Source organism: Salpingoeca rosetta (assembly GCF_000188695.1).
Source record: "Salpingoeca rosetta unplaced genomic scaffold supercont1.19, whole genome shotgun sequence".
Classification (NCBI taxonomy): domain Eukaryota; class Choanoflagellata; order Craspedida; family Salpingoecidae; genus Salpingoeca; species Salpingoeca rosetta.
In genome coordinates, this window is record NW_004754915.1 from 1,014,819 (window position 1) to 1,032,595 (window position 17,777).

General features: G+C 57.7%; 3 protein-coding genes across 3 annotated transcripts in view; 2 read left to right on the top strand and 1 right to left on the bottom strand.

Annotated features, from left to right (window-relative positions):
* The window catches only part of PTSG_07951 (uncharacterized protein), a 3,777-nt gene extending 2,554 nt beyond the window's left edge, over positions 1 to 1,223 (bottom strand). Inside the window, exons 1-2 of the mRNA XM_004991697.1 lie at positions 561 to 1,223; positions 132 to 285 (exon numbers count right to left, since the gene is read on the bottom strand). Coding sequence (XP_004991754.1) covers positions 132 to 285; positions 561 to 1,091 — 685 coding nt within the window. The 5' untranslated portion in view covers positions 1,092 to 1,223. The remainder of the gene's footprint in view (positions 1 to 131; positions 286 to 560) is intronic.
* Positions 1,193 to 11,819, top strand: PTSG_07952 (uncharacterized protein). The gene is made up of 4 exons (XM_004991698.1): positions 1,193 to 2,974; positions 3,311 to 11,203; positions 11,424 to 11,543; positions 11,707 to 11,819. The coding sequence occupies exons 1-4, from the start codon at positions 1,286 to 1,288 to the stop codon at positions 11,761 to 11,763; spliced, it is 9,759 nt and encodes a 3,252-aa protein (XP_004991755.1). The 5' UTR covers positions 1,193 to 1,285; the 3' UTR covers positions 11,764 to 11,819.
* Positions 11,820 to 11,821: 2 nt separating this feature from the next.
* Positions 11,822 to 13,224, top strand: PTSG_07953 (uncharacterized protein). Its single transcript, XM_004991699.1, has 3 exons — positions 11,822 to 12,290; positions 12,485 to 12,599; positions 12,742 to 13,224. Exons 1-3 carry the CDS (start codon positions 11,836 to 11,838, stop codon positions 13,150 to 13,152), a joined length of 981 nt encoding a protein of 326 aa, XP_004991756.1. The 5' UTR covers positions 11,822 to 11,835; the 3' UTR covers positions 13,153 to 13,224.
* Positions 13,225 to 17,777: the final 4,553 nt, after the last annotated feature.

Here is a 17,777-nt window from a genome sequence, read left to right on the forward strand (position 1 = left end):
CGCACAAACAAGACACGTGAGGGAAAGCCTTGGACAAGATGCGTATGACACACACACAGACACACAGATACACCCACACATACGTACACACGTGACTCACACACACACACACACACACACACACATGTGACTCACGTCCACGAGTTCCTGTAGGTGGTTGAGGCTGTTTCGCACGACGGCTCGCAGGCCGTTCACGTTCCAGCTCAGGATCTTCACGGGCTTGTGCTTGGTATCCAGTGGCTTTGGGCGCTGCGTTGGCTCCCGAGGCACACCGGCAGACGCAGCCTGTCATCACAACAGCGGCAGCATGGAGAACGTTTGCTTGGTTGACATCTACATGTCTGCGAGCGCGTGCACACGCTTGTTTGTGTGTGGACCAATGTGTGCAAACCACACACACACACAGGCACACACACACACACACACGCATACACACGCGCGCACGCACTCACTCACTCACTCACTCACTCACTCACTCACTCGCTCACTCACTCACTCACTCACTCACTCACTCACTCACTCACTCACGCACGCACACACGCACACACGCACACACGCACCTTCTTGAGGCTCTGCTTTTTCTTCTGTTGTGGGGTGCCATCGCTGGCCTGTTTGGTGGAAGCGGAGCGGCTGCTCTTCTTGCCCTTGACCGCCTTCTCCTTCTTCAAGGTTGCCTTCTTTGCACGCTTGGGCGCGTTCGTCTCCCCTGCATCTTCCTCCTCCTGCTGCTGCTGCACGGCTTGCTCCTGCTGATCCTGCTCAGCAGCGGCCTCGTGTTCCTGCTGCTGCTTCTTGCTCTCGGCCTCGTCCTGTTTCGCCGCCACCCTGGCGCTGCGTCGCGGCATGGTGATGATGATGCTGTTGCTGCTGCTGCTGTTGTGTCGCTGTTGTTGTCGCTGTTGCTGGTGCTGGTGGTATCCAAGCAACTGTGCTCCTGCTGCTGTTCTGTGTACAGGCCACTGGTACAACTGCACGGCACGTCCCCTCTGCACTGCTCCTGCTGCTCCTGCTGCTGCTCCTGCTGTTGCTGTTCTCTTCACCACACCGCTTGTCGCCAATCGCCGCACAGCACCACGAACTGCCCTCTGCATCCAGTGCGCGCTTTGCTTCTTCCTCTTCTCTCTTCTCTCTTCTTCTCCTTTGTTGTTGCTTTGGCGGGAAACGCGCAAACCGCGCAAACACACACACACGAACGTGTTGCAACCCGTTCAAGCCAATACACAACAAACAGCAAACGATACAAGGCGCTGAGAGCAGCACCGACCAACCTAGCAGCGATTCAACGATGGGAAGGCAGCTGCCGCCTGGGTTCAGCTGCTGCCTGATTGGCCCATCCACGCCGCAGTACAGGGCTACGGAAGAACTAGGAGGGGAAGGAGAAGGAGGGGGAGGAGGTGATGGCGGTGATGGCAATGTGCGCGGTGTCGTGGAGACAAGCCATGGTGGCGATGGCGTTGGCAGCAGCGACCTGCGGGCACGACAGGCCGCTGTTGTGCGGCTCATCTCAACATACCCTCCCACCATGCGCGTGCACATGCACACACTGTGGCCCAACGACGCCGATCCCGCGCTGTCGTCCACAAGTACCCCCGACAAACATGCACACACTCAACAGCACGAACAGCAGCAAGAGGAGGAGGAAGAGAAGGATGACAATGATGGCAACAAAGGTGATCATGCAGATGATGGTGATGATGATGATGATGCAGACGACGATGCAGGTGGTGATGCAGGTGATGATGACGATGACACGCCTGCGACGGCAACGCCATCATCGCCCACGTCGCCCGTCGCTTCGCACAGACACAACGCAGACTCACCACAGGGCCGGGAAGCACCGTCTGCCGCTCGGCGTGACAGCGCTGCCGGGCTGGCGGGAACGCAGTGGCTCTCGCCCACGCAGCAGAGCTTGATCAACCTCTCAAACCAAAAGAACACGCAGACCCTGTTTGATGATTCGCAGTGGCGCAGCGGGCAGCAAACGCAGCTGTCATCCGTGCCGTCGCCGTGGATGCCCAACACAGTCGTGACGCAGCCCCGGCACGCCAACGACACGGGAGACAGCCACGATGACACCAGCGACGACGATGAGGACAGCGATACAGAGGAGGCCGGCAATGACACTGCAGATGCCGGCAATGAGCACGCGAGGCAACACCAGGAAGCTGGCGCACCCACACAAACACAGTCCCTGCAAGACACCGCCGCCACCAACGATGATGACGACGACGACGACGACGACGACACGCAAGACCCGCGGCAGTTGACCGGGTACTCGCCAACACAGCTCGTGTCACCAACACAGCTCGTGTCACCAACACAGGTTGTATCACCGACGCAGATTGTGTCGCCAACGCAGCTGTGTGGCTCGCCCACCCAGCCCGTCACACCCTCAGGTGCAACCACGAAGCCGAGCACTTCGGGTGCCCTGCGCTGTGACGAGTCGCCAGCAACGCAGCTCGCAGCGCCAACGGACGGGGTGAAGATGGAAGAGGTGGTGGAGGAGGTGGTGGAGGAGGAGGTGGGAGAGGGGAAGGCGGACGTGAGCGAGCAAGCTGAGGGCGCTGAGGGCGCTGAGGAGTTGAAGGGGTCGAAGGGGGAGGTGAAGGAAGAAGTGGAATACATGCATGCAGGCGAACACGACGAGCGTGCTCATGAGCGTGACGAGAGCAGAACGAAGGATTGCACTGCCCCACTCCATCCAAAGCTGTACTCGCCCCACCTTGCACGCTGCCTGCTGACATCCACGCTCACACGCGCCCCTGTGAGCCCTCGAGCACCTGCTGCTATTGCGCCTGCAACACCTGCCACAGCATCAACTGCAACCATGGCATCTGCAGTCGACGTCTCAACGCGCGGGATCCTGATGAAGACGGAATCCCTCGACGACAGCGTGAACAGCGCCACTGTGGCCCTCGATGCGCCCTTGAACTGGACAGACGAGTTTGAGACGCCCTGCAAGGGCAAGAAGCGCGTGAGCAGGCGTGGGCACATGGCTACGCGGGCCAGCAGCCACGCCGCCTCCCCTGATGCGGCAACCTCGCTCACTGGCCAACAACAACAACAACAACAACAACAACAACAACAACAACAACAACAACAACAACACCAACACCAACAACAACAACAACAACAACAACAACAACAACAACAACAACAACAACAACAAGATGGCGGTGAAGCGGCGCCTGCTGCGGCAGACACGCCATGCACAAGTACCAACACCACACCAACACCAACGGCACCATCAACCCCTCTCCTCGCAAGCGGTGGGCGCTCATCACACCACCGCCTTCATAATCAACCACAGCAGCAGCAGGAGAGTGGGAGGCATTGCCACCGCCAGCAGCGCATCACGTCCACGCCCACCCTCCCCGCCTTCAATGACACCTCCCCTGCCTCGTCCTCAGCAGCAACAACAGCACACCCAAGCCCGCTCAGGGTATGTGTTGGCACTGACAGCAACGTGAGCTCCACGGGTGCAAGTGCCACAAAGCAGAAGCGAGCCAGCCCGCCATCGCGCCCTCTCTTCACTCCGCCGCTGAAACAGCAACCACTGAACCAAGCCCGAGTGTCACCCTCGTCAGCGCACACGCTCGCACACGGCGGGCGCCGCGGTGATGGCGTGAAGCGGCGGTTCGTGTTCACCACTGCGAGCGGCAAGACTGTCACGCCCGGCACTCCAACACCTCCTCATACATCCACGCCAGCGCCTTTACACACCACCACGGGCGAGAGTGGCAGCGGCAATGCACGGCAGCGTGGTGGTGGTGTTGAGAGCGGTGGGAGTGGAAGTGGGATGAGCATCTCTGCCGCTGCACTGCAGTACGCACAGCGGTTTCTCCTGAGCCACCAGCAGCCAGACGACGACGGCAAAGGTGACGATGCTGATGATCAACAACACCAGCCACAGCACAACAAACAGCACAACAAACAGCAGCACCAACATCAACATCAGCAACCGCCACTGCCACTTTTGGGCGATGACGGCGATGACACGCTGCATTTGCAAAAGCACAACGGCACCGACAAGTCGCCGTCCATGAGCTGTGTGATTCCGGTGCACCCGCCAGCCACAGCAGAGGAAGAAAGCGGTGTCAAGCCGTGTACTACCGCGGCTGCGAAACAGCGCTCGCCACGACGGGATGAAGATGCTAGCACGAAGCCGACGGGCGCAGCGCCCGCAATGATGGGTTTTATGACGGCGGGAAACAAGAGCATCAGCATCTCGGATGAAGCGAGGAGGAAAGGCGAGGCACTGGTCAACGCCGCCATGAACGAGGCAGCAACAGCACTCAACAAGGACGACCACAATGATGACAACACCAACAACGTGAGCAGTGGTGGTGGTGGTGGTGGGTTTGGGGGCTTTATGACAGCGGGAAACAAGAGCATCAGCATCTCGGATGAAGCGAGGAGGAAAGGCGAGGCGCTGGTCAACGCTGCCATGAACGAGGCAGCAACAGCACTCAACAATGACGACAACGACCACAACGTGAGCAGCAACACAAGCAGTGGTGGTGGTGGTGGTGGGTTTGGAGGCTTTATGACGGCGGGAAACAAGAGCATCAGCATCTCGGATGAAGCGAGGAGGAAAGGCGAGGCACTGGTCAACGCCGCCATGAACGAGGCAGCAACAGCACTCAACAAGGACGACCACAATGATGACAACACCAACAACGTGAGCAGTGGTGGTGGTGGTGGTGGGTTTGGGGGCTTTATGACAGCGGGAAACAAGAGCATCAGCATCTCGGATGAAGCGAGGAGGAAAGGCGAGGCGCTGGTCAACACCGCCATGAACGAATCGCTGTCCGACACAACTACACCGTCATCCTCCGCCTCAGCCTCCAGCGCCTCCCTCTCCGCCACGAGCGAGCATCCACCACCACCGCCCACCAAAGCCAACGCGGGCTTTGTCACGCCGCGCTCCACGGCCCACATGAGCAGACGCCCGCCATCAGCAACCGCAGGCCGTGCAATGTCCACCGGGCGTGTTTCCCGTATTCGCATCGGTCGTGGCGGGCGTGGTCGTGGTCGCGGCTTTGGCAGTGCACCACATAGTGCACCGCGCAGTGCAGCGGCGCGAATGGGGATACCGGAGAGCTTTGTTCGGCCATTCAAGGCGCCGAGGACGAAGCGCCGCTTCTCGTCGCCTCTCAAACTGCCGAGATCAAAACAACCTGGCGCCAACAACAACAACAATGACAACAGTAGCATCAGCGGCAGCAGCAGCTCACGTGGCAGCACGCACGCCCGCCGCCAGCTTGGAACTGGCGCATCACCAGCCACCGCGCCGTCTCCATCGTCCCCGTCATCGCCAATGCTTCCGTCGTCTCGACGGCCAGCAATTCCACCGTTCAAGATGTCGCCATCCACGTCCCCACACGCATCACCCGCCGCCCTCAAGGACCGCACAAACACAGGCTCTCGGGCCGGTGCAAACGTTGCTGATGGTGATGGTGAAGATGGTGATGATGGGGGAGTCTGTCGTGGGCTGGACGCAGCTGAGCAGGCATGGCATGCGCTGCTGGGTGCGCACCACAAGGATGGCAGTGCAACTGATGATGAAAGTGTGCTCGACTTGAACTGGACCGATGCACTACGCATGCAAGATGCAGCCGCGTTCATTCAATCGTCTCTTCTCAGCGAGAGACGAGGCAACAACCACAACGACAATGACAATCGTGGTGGTGATAGCACTTGCTGTGACGACCCGAGTTGGATGCTGAAAGCGCCGCTCAGCGCCATCCCTGTGATCCCACCACCTTCACAGCGATACACCACCACCACCACAACTGGCACTGCCGCAGCGTCCTCGGCCTGCGTCACGTGTTATGGTGTCACTGTTTGGCGCCCAACGTCTGTCACGCCACATGCCGACACGAATGCTGGCGATGCACAGCACCGTGAACACCAAGGAAGTCTCAAACAACAACAGCAGCAACAGCAGCAACAGCAGCAACAACGAGCCAAAGCTGGATCACATCTCTCTTTCACGCTGCAGTCGATCCTCGATGCGCTGCTGCGCGATACGGGGTTTGTTGCGGCGGGCGTGGTGACGCGCAAGTGGCTGGCCCTGCGACTGCGGCTGGTGTGGTGGCGGGAATGCGCCCGCTTGCTGTCTTCGAAACAGCCTCACGCGACAGAGACGCCGACCACAGCAGCACTTGCAGCGGAAGAGGGCGCTGTGCGCCGCATTGTGGAGTGGGTGCTGTGCTGCGTGCACTTTGAGTACTCGCTCGGCAAACGCTCGACCATCCGCCGCTGTGTGGAGGGCGACGATGTCGCAGGCAAACCAATGGTGCTGATGGTGCGCTGCGTCCCGGTTGTGGCCGGCACCGGAAGGGATCCGAGAGCGGACGCGTCAGCACCGCCATCAACCACACACACACGCACGCCATCGCCCCAGTTTGGCCAGAGCAAGCCAGTAACCACCAACGACGACAACACCAGCAACAAGGACCAGCGAGGGAACACGAAGACGCGGCAAACCACCACCACCACCAGCAGCATCACCAGCGCCGGTGAGAACAGCAGGAGCAAGGCGGAGACGTGGGATGTGCTGCTGACAGATGGCTGGTACGATATTGCGGCGCGTGTCGACGACGCGCTGCGTGCGCGGCTGCAGCGGGAAGAGATTGTTGTCGGCGACAAACTTGTGGTGTTTGGCGCCGCCCTCAAGTCCCCAAACCCGAACCACCCGCTTGACACGGACATGGACATGACGTACATCACCATCGCCAGCAACAGCACGCGCGTGATTGCAGACCACGGCGTGGCGCTGGGTCACAAGCCGCTCGAGTACGCGCCCGTGCTGGCTGCCGATGACGTGGACGTGCGTGGCGGCGCCATTGCGTGCATGGACCTGGTGGTGGAGCGCGTGTTCCCCGTGTTGTTCCTCAGCACGGGCGAGGGCGGCGCGCGCAGCATCTGCAACGAGCGCGTGCAGGCGCGGCGCAACGTGCAGCTGGACGAAGAACGCAGGCGAGCAATGGCCAACGCAGCGCAGGAGGCACTGGGTAACGCATGCGTGCCCGCGCACGCCAAGCGCCACTTCACGGCGGAGGAGGTGGCCGCCCTCACCACGGGGGAGGAGCTGCAGCAGTGCATCCAGCAGAGCAAGGACGCCGAGTTTACGCAGCGGCTGTTCACGACGCACCAGCGGCAGCTGCTGCAAGGGTATCGGCAGCAGCAGATGGAGGCTGTGGCGCGGCGAGTCAATGAACAGGGGGGCCGGCCCGTCTCCATGGTGAAGATCAGGGCTGTGGACGTGAGCCGGCTGGCCGGCACCCGCATGGCGCCTGAGAAGCAGAGGGGTGGTGATGGAAAGGATGGAAAGGATGGAAAAGCCAGCAGCCATGATGATGGTGACGGTGGTGGTGTGGGGGAGGAGGATGACGATGATGATGATGATGGCCAAGAAGCGACGGAGAAAGCGCGAGCGGGAAGCGGAGGCGTTGATGCTGTTGACAATTCTGATGGCCCCGCCACCGAAGCCAGCGACGACGACGAAGACGATGGCGATGATGACGACGACAACAACAACCGTGACGATGATGAGCAGCCATCGCAGGCATGGCCACCCAAGACCAAACTGCCTGCGAGCGACCTGCTTGAGCGCATTGCCGGTGCAGACCACAGCGACCTGCCGCGGTGCTGGATCACCGTGTGGCGAACGAGCGAGCCCGAGCCCGTGAAGGAGGGCGACCACGTGCGGGTGTATGGGTTGACACCCCATCACCGCCGCACCTCCGCCCGCCTCGAGCTCAACGCCAACACACGCACGGTGTTTGACCCGCAGCCCAAGCTGCGCGGCCGCACGGGCCTGGAGCGCGCGCCTGCAGAGTATGCACACGTGGCCGCCATGCCAATTGGGTTTGAGGTGGACGTGTGCGGTGTGGTGGTGAAGGTGGACGAGCCAGGCCTGCGCAGCCCTCGAACCATGCAGAAAAAAACAGTCAGCCGCACAGGACACGCCACCGCTGCTGTTGGTGCTGCTGGCAGTGGTAGCGGTGGTGACTACGGCGCCAGCACAGCCACGCCAGGCACCAGCAACCCACAACAACAACAGCAGCAGCACGAGCAGCAGGTGTTCATCTGTGACGCCGATGCCAACATGCTGATGGTGATTATTCGGGGCAGCGTGGCAGACTACACGGGCAGCGCAGCGCTTCGTCCAGGGCAGCCCGTCTGCTTCATGAACGCCGTGGTGATCCCGCAATCGAGCAAGCTCAAGTGGCCCACGTGTGTGCTCACGGAAATCTCCACCATCAGCAGCAACCCGCGCGCGCGCGCCCTCTCCACTGCACTGCGCCACCTGCAGCAAGCTGTGAAGGAGGAGGACTTGCTCGCCACTGCCCAGGAGTATGTCGACAAATGCTGGACAAACCCACAGCTCCTCGTCGAGCGATCGCCAACAACCCCAGCAGCTGCTGGTGCTGTGGTTGGCGGTGTGCGGTCTCGGTACCATGCACCGCCTTCCCCTATCCTGAGCCGGCAGCCCACGTCGACTCTATGTGGTAGCAGCGGCACCGGTGGCGAAGACGAGCTGGACCCGTTGGCCATCCTCACGTCGGATGCGCCCATCCCTGAGCGGCCCGTACCCGAAGGCATTCGCTCCTCGGCCAAGACTCGCCGCCCATTCAAACTTCCCAACGCAAAGGCGTCGCCGTCGTCCTCGCCGTCATCTTCGTCCACTTCCCCCATGCCTCGTGGTCGTGGTCGCGGTCGTGGTCGCGGTTTGGTGTCCCCGAGTGGCGTGGGGCGGTCGCCAGGGAAACACATCACGTACGGCTCGCCGCTGCATCGCAAGCAGCGCACCCATGCGCCATCTCCAGGCAACAGCAGCAGCAGCAGCAGCAGCAGTTTGGCGCGACGCGGGGTGTTTGTGAGCCCGCGGAAGCTGTCCATGCCGACAAGCGCGTGTGTGCTTGGGCCAGCGGCGGTGGCGAGAGACGAGGCGGGGTGTCGCATTGTCGTGTGTGGCGACGGCAGCATGCGGGTGGACCTGCGTGGACTCGTGAAGCAGCAGCACAGCGGGGACAAGAAGAACGGACACGATATCCAACAGCAGACGGGGACAAAGGCTGGTGGGAAGCCTGAAGCCACGCACACGGTGTGTGCCGCAGGACTGCAGGCGCCCAGGAAGGAGGCGGGCTCGGAAGTCAAGCAGGACAGGCCCTGTGACGTTGACGATGCTGATGGTGATGGCGATGGCGACGGCGATGGTGATGGTGACAACGACACGGCGCAATCGCAACTGTACTGCACGCAGCTGGGTGAAGACACACTACGGTTTATCGAGGAGGCTGAGGAGGCAATGGAGCAGGAGCAGGCAAAGGAGGTGGTGGAGGAGGTGGAGGAGGAGGTTGAACAAGAGGAGGGAGGGGAAGAAGAGGAGGAAGAGGGCGGAGAAGAGGAAGAGGAAGGGGAGGACGAAGAGGGGAAGGAAGTGAGAACAACCGAGGGGATCAGCCATGCTGATGAGACCAGCACAACGGCAGGCGCTTCTACGCCCCAGCCGTCATCCAAGAACAAAGCTGCACCGCCACTCAGCCCCACCTCCATCCTGACCCAGCACTTGCTGGGCAATGCCATCACGCAAGCACACCAACAACAACAAGAAGAGCAAGATGAACAGCAGCAACGACAAGAGCAGCAGGAGCAGCAGAACGAGGCCGACAGAGGGCACGATCAACGGGTGCAACCAAGCACATCGCAGCAGGACACCGTCAACGACACCACCGCTGACGCGCCAGATGGTGGCGTGGACCTGCACTGTCCCATCTGTGGTGAGGAGTTTTCGCTGATGGAGGACCTGATTGAGCACTGCGACTCGTGCGCGGACACGCAGCAGCTGCGGAGTGGGCGGCGCTTGCGTGTCGCATCGCAAACACCGCGCAGCCGCAGACGAAGCAAGCGCAGGAGCACCACAACCACCACCGGCAACGATGACGACAACGACGACAACGATACGGGGGCGGCCGTGACAGACAACAACCAGCAAGAACCGCCTGCCAACATCGGCAAAAGCAAACGCAAGCCGCGTGGTGGGCGGAGAGGAAGGAGGAGGAAGAGTGGACGTCGCAGCACTGGTCGTCGCAGTGTCAAGCGCACAGGGGCGGGAGAAGAAGAGCAAGCAGTGACACAGGAAGTGAAGCAGGAAGTGAAGCAGATGGAAGACAGGGGAGGAGAAGGAGGAGGAGGAGGACAGATGCAGCAACAACGGCAACATCAGCATGGGTACAGCAACAACAGCAGCAGCCCTGCCAAGCGCGCAAAGTGCACTTCTGATGGTGACGACACCAAACGAACACAACAACAACAAGCCGATGCTCGCGCCAACGTTAGCGGCATTGATGAGACACAAACTGAAGGGGACGGAGACACGGCTGAGGAGGCGGGTGGTGGTGAGGATTCGATGCAGACGGAAGACGACACGGAACAGGACACGGAGGGCATTGGCACGCAGCAGCTGGTGACACAGACAACACGCGTTGATGATGATACCTGTGATGCTGGCGATGGTAAGGGTGGCGAGAACGACGGGGAGAGCACACAAGCCAGCCAATCGACCGTGAACAACGACACCCCGTTGTCCCTACCCGTACAGGCCGGAGGAGAACAAGTGGGCAAGGGTGGGCAGAAGGAAACGCGTCGTGTCGGCGACAACGCTGAGGGTGCACGTGACCAGAAGCGTGCCAAACTGACGGCCGCCACGGCCAGTGACGATGACGGCAATGACGACAGTGACGACGATGGCAATGACGATGAGGAGGATGAGGGACAAGTGGTCGGCGATGCCTGCTACGTGCACGGCACGGTTGGTGCCGTGACTGCTGAGCAACTCTCGGGCACGCTGCGCCCTCGTCACCCGGTTGCCCTCTGGGCGGCCCTTCGACGTGGTGGTGGTGGTGGTGGTGGCACGCACTGCGATGGTGGCGGTGGAACAGTGCAAGTGCCGGAGACGTGTGTGCGCGCGTTTCTGCGCCGCTGCTCCAAGGCCACGCCCACACAGGTGAAAGGGGCGCACGCGTGGTTTGTGCGACTGAAGCACCGTGGCCAGTGCGGGGCGAACCAACCCGGGACACGGGCGGCGTCGCTGTCACGACAGCGCCAGGACGCGCTGCGTGGGCCCGCCGTCAACTGCGAGGACATCATTCTCGAGTGCCTTCGCCGTGCAACCTGCGTCGATCGCTCCCAGGTGTGTGTGTGTGTGTGTGTGTGTGTGTGTGTGTGTGTGTGTGTGTGTGTGTGTGTGCGTGTGTGTGTGTGTGTGTGTGTGTGTGTGTGTGTGTGTGTGTGTGTGTGTGTGTGTGTGTGTCTTTGCGAACATCTTTTGAAGATCAAACATCCACACTCCTTTCCTTGATTTGCGTTCACCAATCTCTTTGTTTGCCCGTTGGCTTCGGTGTCCGCGTCAGTGTGCTGTGTGCTCTGCAGTATCACGGCTGTATGGCGGTACTGTCGCTCCGTTTACAGAGGCAGAATGGCGCGTGTTCAGCTACCGTCTTCGCCTCCTCATCTGCGGCCACCCCATCACGGTGAGGTCGCTGCGCTCGCTGCATGCACGACACCAATAAGAAATACGCAACCACGTGTGTGTCTGTCTGCTTAGTGGGCTGTTGCAAACTTCTGCTGGGCGCTCACATCACGTCCCGCGCGTTGTCGTTTTCGATGTGATATGACCGTTTCTTCGCGGACCAGGCCACGCTCGACACGACAACAGACCCCACAACACTGCAACTTCCGCCGCTCAACTAGCCAGCCCGTAATGGAACCAACTAAGCGAAGCAGTAACAGAACAGAGGGAGGGAGGGAGGGAGAATGTAAGCGATGCAAGAGAACGGTCACGCCGCAACAGCAGGGGACGGCGATGAGGACAGTGGTGGCGGTGGTGGCAGTGGTGGTGGCGATACGTTCACGTCGCCAATGTCCCCCGAAACCGTTCCCGACGGCGACAACAACGACAACGAGGGTGGCGACAACAGCAATGGGACGAGTGGTGCTGGGGGTGCGGTGTCGCTGCTGCGGCAACACGGCCACGCTGCGCCGCGCATCTTCGCCACGGCGGTGAGCTGCGATGGGCGCGTTGCCGTCGGCTGCGCCTTCAGCCTGGAGGTGAACAGGAAGCGGCGGCGGTACTCCATTGCGCTGTACAGCTGCAACGGTGAGCTGCTTGCCGTCACCACGGAGATGCAGCACATTGCGGCCATGGCGTGGATGGTGGACGGCTCCCACCTCCTCGTCGCCGGACGCGGCGCTGAAGTCCTCTTCCTCGACGCCCTCACGTGTGTGTGTGTGTGTGTGTGTGTGTGTGTGTGTGTGTGTGTGTGTGTGTGTGTGTGTGTGTGTGTGTGTGTGCGTGTGTGTGTGTGTGTGTGTATGTGTCTGTGTATGTGTCTGTGTATGTGTGTGTATGTGTGTGTGTGTGTGCCCGATTCCTACAACTCACCACCTGCTTGCTTATTTTGGCTGGTTGTAGGTTGGAGCGCAAGCAGCGGCTGTCGATTGGTGCGCCCGTGACGGCGCTCACGATATCCCCAGACGACCGCTTTCTTGTTGTGGGTCTCAAGGATGGACGCATTGTTGTCGCCACGGTGAGGATGGCCGTGCGTTCTCGTTGTGTGCTTTGGTGACAGCGAGCGTCTGGGTTCGCTTGCCCTCACTCACTCACTCACTCACTCACTCACTCACTCACTCATTCATTCATTCATTCATTCATTCACTCACTCGCACCAGCCCGTTGTGCGGGAGGAGCTGAGGGCGACGCGCGCGTCGTCGATTGGGGCGAAACCGGCGCTGCGGCTCATCTCCCGCACACTCAACACGGCCAAGACAGCAGCGGCAGGGCTGAAGAAGAAGAACAAGCACAAGAAAGGAAGAGGGCAACCAGGGAAGAGAGGGTCGCAGGAAAGGGAAAGTGGTGTGGAAGCTCTGCAGGAGGAAGAAGAAGAAGGGGTGGAGGAAGAGGAGGAAGAGGACTTAGTGGAGTTTGAAGAGGATGAGGAGGAGGAGGAAGTGGATGGAGAAGAAGAGGAAGAGGAAGTAAGTGGTGGTGGTGTTCGAGATATCGTGGTGGTGGAATCGAGGGGAAAAGGAAGCGAAGGTGAAAAGCAGCGTGAGCACCATGTGCCGGCATCAGACGTGTGAGGACAGAGAAGGAGGTAGAGGGAGGTCGATCATTGGTTGTCTGTAATGGAATGGAAGTAAAACTCAGTCGAGTCACAGCACGGCATGGCAAGCAAGCGAGCGAGCAGGAAAGGGCGATGTTGTGAGTTTGGTTTGCTGGGGAGAAGGGCAAAATTGCCGAGGTGTGGAAAGTCAGAATTGATGTTGGTGGCTTTGCTTGGTGAAAATTCGCAGGAAAACACACCACAAACTTCCTCCAGCCAAACAAAACAAAACAAAGCACACAGTCACCCTAACACCACCAGAACCACAACACCCCAGCCACTGTCCGCACGCACCGAAACGACTCAACACCAACAACGAGGCTTGACCTTCCTTCTCACCTTAACCAAAGGCCTGGCACACACACACACACACCACACGCACCGCCTTGGCATTCTCACACCTTTTTGTTTGTGAGTGAAAACAGCTGTGGCTGAACAGGACAACAAGAACAACAGGACAGAAGCATCACACTCTCGCAGGCTTGCCTTCTGCCTTTGCCTGCAGGCAACAGTACACAGCCACACTCTTGCACAAAAAGTTGTGTGAACACACACTCAAGACACCTGAAGGAGCATTCATCGACAACAACAAGTCATGACCTCCCAGGAGCTGGAAACCAAGCTGGCGGCGATGTTCTGGCTTCACCAGGACGCTAAGGATGAGCTGCGATCCATCGCCAACAACACATGTGGACCAACCTTCAAGTGAGTCCTGCTGAAAATGTGAAGGGATAGCTGCTTGGTAGCTAGCAAGCGTTTATTTGGACGGGGAGCATGCATACAGTCACGGGTAATATTTACATTCGTGTTTGGTCGCTTGCTCACCTCTTGTTCCTGCCGCCCATGCCCCATTTTATCACACCTCAATTTCTTCTCCTTCTTGGACCGCAGAGCGTAAGTCATAGCTGTTGAACTTGAGTGAGCATGCATGTGCTGTAGCAACGAAATGTGAAGACGCGATAACGTTGTGGTGATGGTGAACAGTAATGTAATGCGACGCTCATGAGACAGTGTTGCTGTGTCCGCTCAACTGAATTGACGACTTGCGCAAATGAGGTTATGAGGTTCACAAGAAGAATCAAGTCTCGCGCTCACCGCCTCCTCTTGAACATTTCATTGACGACTGTGTGCCACACGTTGCATGTGCGCGATCATGGAACACGGTGCCGTGGACACATATGAAACCCGAACGACTCGTGCGCGCGCGTTGGGTGTGGAACGCGACATGACACAACATGACGTTGCGGCTGAATGCGCAACTACAACTTTGTTGCTGCGTGGAACGTGTGACTGAACAGCCCGTACGTTGACTCGCAGCCTGCATGTTGATGTTTGTATTGTGCTTGTCTGTTGTGTCCGTTGTGCATTGTGTTGTGCTGAGGAAGGTGATGGGAGTGTGTGGTATGTGTTTGTGTTGGTTGGTGTTGTTGTTGTGGTTGAGCGAGGTTTGTTTGCGCAATTGAGTGCTTGGGTGCATGTGTTGAGGACTCTGTTGGTGACAAGTGTTGTGAGTTTGCGTTGGGTGACGGATGCTTGTAGCTGACCCGCTCACATACTCATATGCCTCACGCGCTCACACGAGAGTGTACTGTACTATTGTGGATGATGATGATGATGATGCGCTGCATACGTTTGGTTTGTGTGCTTTTTGTGTTTTGTTGCTCTTGGGAACCACCATTTGACATGACGTGGCATGGCATGACATGGCATGACGTTGCGGCTGAATGCGCAACTACAACTTTGTTGCTGCGTGGAACGTGTGACTGAACAGCCTGTACGTTGACTCGCAGCCTGCACATGCGTTGATGTGTGTGTGTTGGTGTTTGTGTTGTGATTGTCTGTTGTGTCTGTTGTGATTGTGTGTTGTGCTGAGGAAGGTGATGGGAGTGTGTGTTCGTTTTTGGGATGGTTTGTGTTGTTGTTGTGGTTGAGCGAGGTTTGTTTGCGCAATTGAGTGCTTGGGTGCATGTGTTGTGGACTCTGTTGGGTGACAAGTGTTGTGAGTTTGCGTTGGGTGACGGATGCTTGTAGCTGACCCGCTCACACACTCATATACCTCACGCGCTCACACGAGAGTGTACTGTACTATTGTGGATGATGATGATGATGATGATGATGCGCTGCATACGTTTGGTTTGTGTTGCTTTTTGTGTTTTGTTGCTGTTGGGAACCACCATTTGACATGACGTGGCATGACATGGCATGGCATGACGTTGCGGCTGAATGCGCAACTACAACTTTGTTGCTGCGTGGAACGTGTGACTGAACAGCGCGTACGTTGACTCGCAGCCTGCACATGCGTTGATGTTTGTTGATGTTTGTGTTGTGATTGTCTGTTGTGTCCGTTGTGCATGGTGTTGTGCTGAGGAAGGTGATGGGAGTGTGTGGTATGTGTTTGTGTTGGTTTGTGTTGTTGTTGTTGTTGTGGTTGAGCGAGGTTTGTTTGCGCAATTGAGTGCTTGGGTGCATGTGTTGTGGACTCTGTTGGGTGACAAGTGTTGTGAGTTTGCGTTGGGTGACGGAGGCTTGTAGCTGACCCGCTCACACACTCATATGCCTCACGCGCTCACACGAGAGTGTACTGTACTATTGTGGATGATGATGATGATGATGCGCTGTATATGTTTGGTTTGTGTTGCTTTTTGTGTTTTGTTGCTGTTGGGAACCACCATTTGACATGACGTGGCATGACATGGCATGGCATGACGTTGCGGCTGAATGCGCAACTACAACTTTGTTGCGTGGAACGTGTGACTGAACAGCCCGTACGTTGACTCGCAGCCTACACATGCGTTGATGTTTGTGTTGATGTTTGTGTTGTGATTGTCTGTTGTGTCCGTTGTGCATGGTGTTGTGCTGAGGAAGGTGATGGGAGTGTGTGGTGCGTGTTTGTGATGGTTGGTGTTGTTGTTGTGGTTGAGCGTGGTTTGTTTGCGCAATTGAGTGCTTGGGTGCATGTGTTGTGGACTCTGTTGGGTGACAAGTGTTGTGAGTTTGCGTTCGGTGACAGATGCTTACAGCTGACCCGCTCACAGACTCATATGCCTCACGCGCTCACACGAGAGTGTACTGTACTATTGTGGATGATGATGATGATGATGCGCTGTATACGTTTGGTTTGTGTTGCTTTTTTGTGTTTTGTTGCTGTGGGAACCACCATTTGACATGACTTGGCATGGCGACGACATGACATGGCATGGCATGACGTTGCGGCTGAATGCGCAACTACAACTTTGTTGCGTGGAACGTGTGACTGAACAGCGCGTACGTTGACCTCGCAGCCTGCACATGCGTTGATGTGTGTGTGTTGGTGTTTGTGTTGTGTTGTGTCCGTTGTGCATGGTGTTGTGCTGAGGAAGGTGATGGGAGTGTGTGGTATGTGTTTGTGTTGGTTTGTGTTGTTGTTGTTGTTGAGCGTGGTTTGTTTGCGCAATTGAGTGCTTGGGTGCATGTGTTGTGGACTCTGTTGGGTGTCAAGTGTTGTGAGTTTGCGTTGGGTGACGGATGCTTGTAGCTGACCCGCTCACACACTCATATACTCACGCGCTCACACGAGAGTGTACTGTACTATTGTGGATGATGATGATGATGATGCGCTGCATACGTTTGGTTTGTGTTGCTTTTTGTGTTTTGTTGCTCTTGGGAACCACCATTTGACATGACATGACATGACACGACATGACGTGGCATGGCATGACGTTGCGACTGAATGCGCAACTACAACTTTGTTGCTGCGTGGAACGTGTCACTGAACAGCTTGTACGTTGACTCGCAGCCTGCACATGCGTAGATGTGTGTGTGTTGATGTCTGTGTTGTGATTGTCTGTTGTGTCCGTTGTGCATGGTGTTGTGCTGAGGAAGGTGATGGGAGTGTGTGGTGTGTTTTTGTGATGGTTTGTGTTGTTGTTGTGGTTGAGCGAGGTTTGTTTGCGCAATTGAGTGCTTGGGTGCATGTGTTGTGGACTCTGTTGGGTGACAAGTGTTGTGAGTTTGCGTTGGGTGACGGATGATTGTAGCTGACCCGCTCACACACTCATATGCCTCACGCGCTCACACGAGAGTGTACTGTACTATTGTGGATGATGATGATGATGATGATGATGCGCTGCATACGTTTGGTTTGTGTTGGTTTTTGGGTTTTGTTGCTGGTGGAAACCTCCATTTGAATGACGTGCCATGACATGGATGACATGGACGGTGCGGGCTGAATGCGCGACTACAACTTTGTTGCTGCGTGGAACGTGTGACTGAACAGCGAGTACGTTGACTCGCAGCCTGCACATGTGTTGATGTGTTTGTGTTGATGTGTGTGTTGTGATTGTCCGTTGTGATTGTCCGTTGTGCATGGTGTTGTGCTGAGGAAGGTGATGGGAGTGTGTGGTGTGTGTTTGTGATGGTTGGTGTTGTTGTTGTGGTTGAGCTAGTGCGTTTGTACCTTGCGCAATTGAGTGCTTGGGTGCATGTGTTGTGGACTCTGTTGGGTGTCAAGTGTTGTGAGTTTGCGTTCGGTGACAGATGCTTACAGCTGACCCGCTCACAGACTCATATGCCTCACGCGCTCACACGAGAGTGTACTGTACTATTGTGGATGATGATGATGAT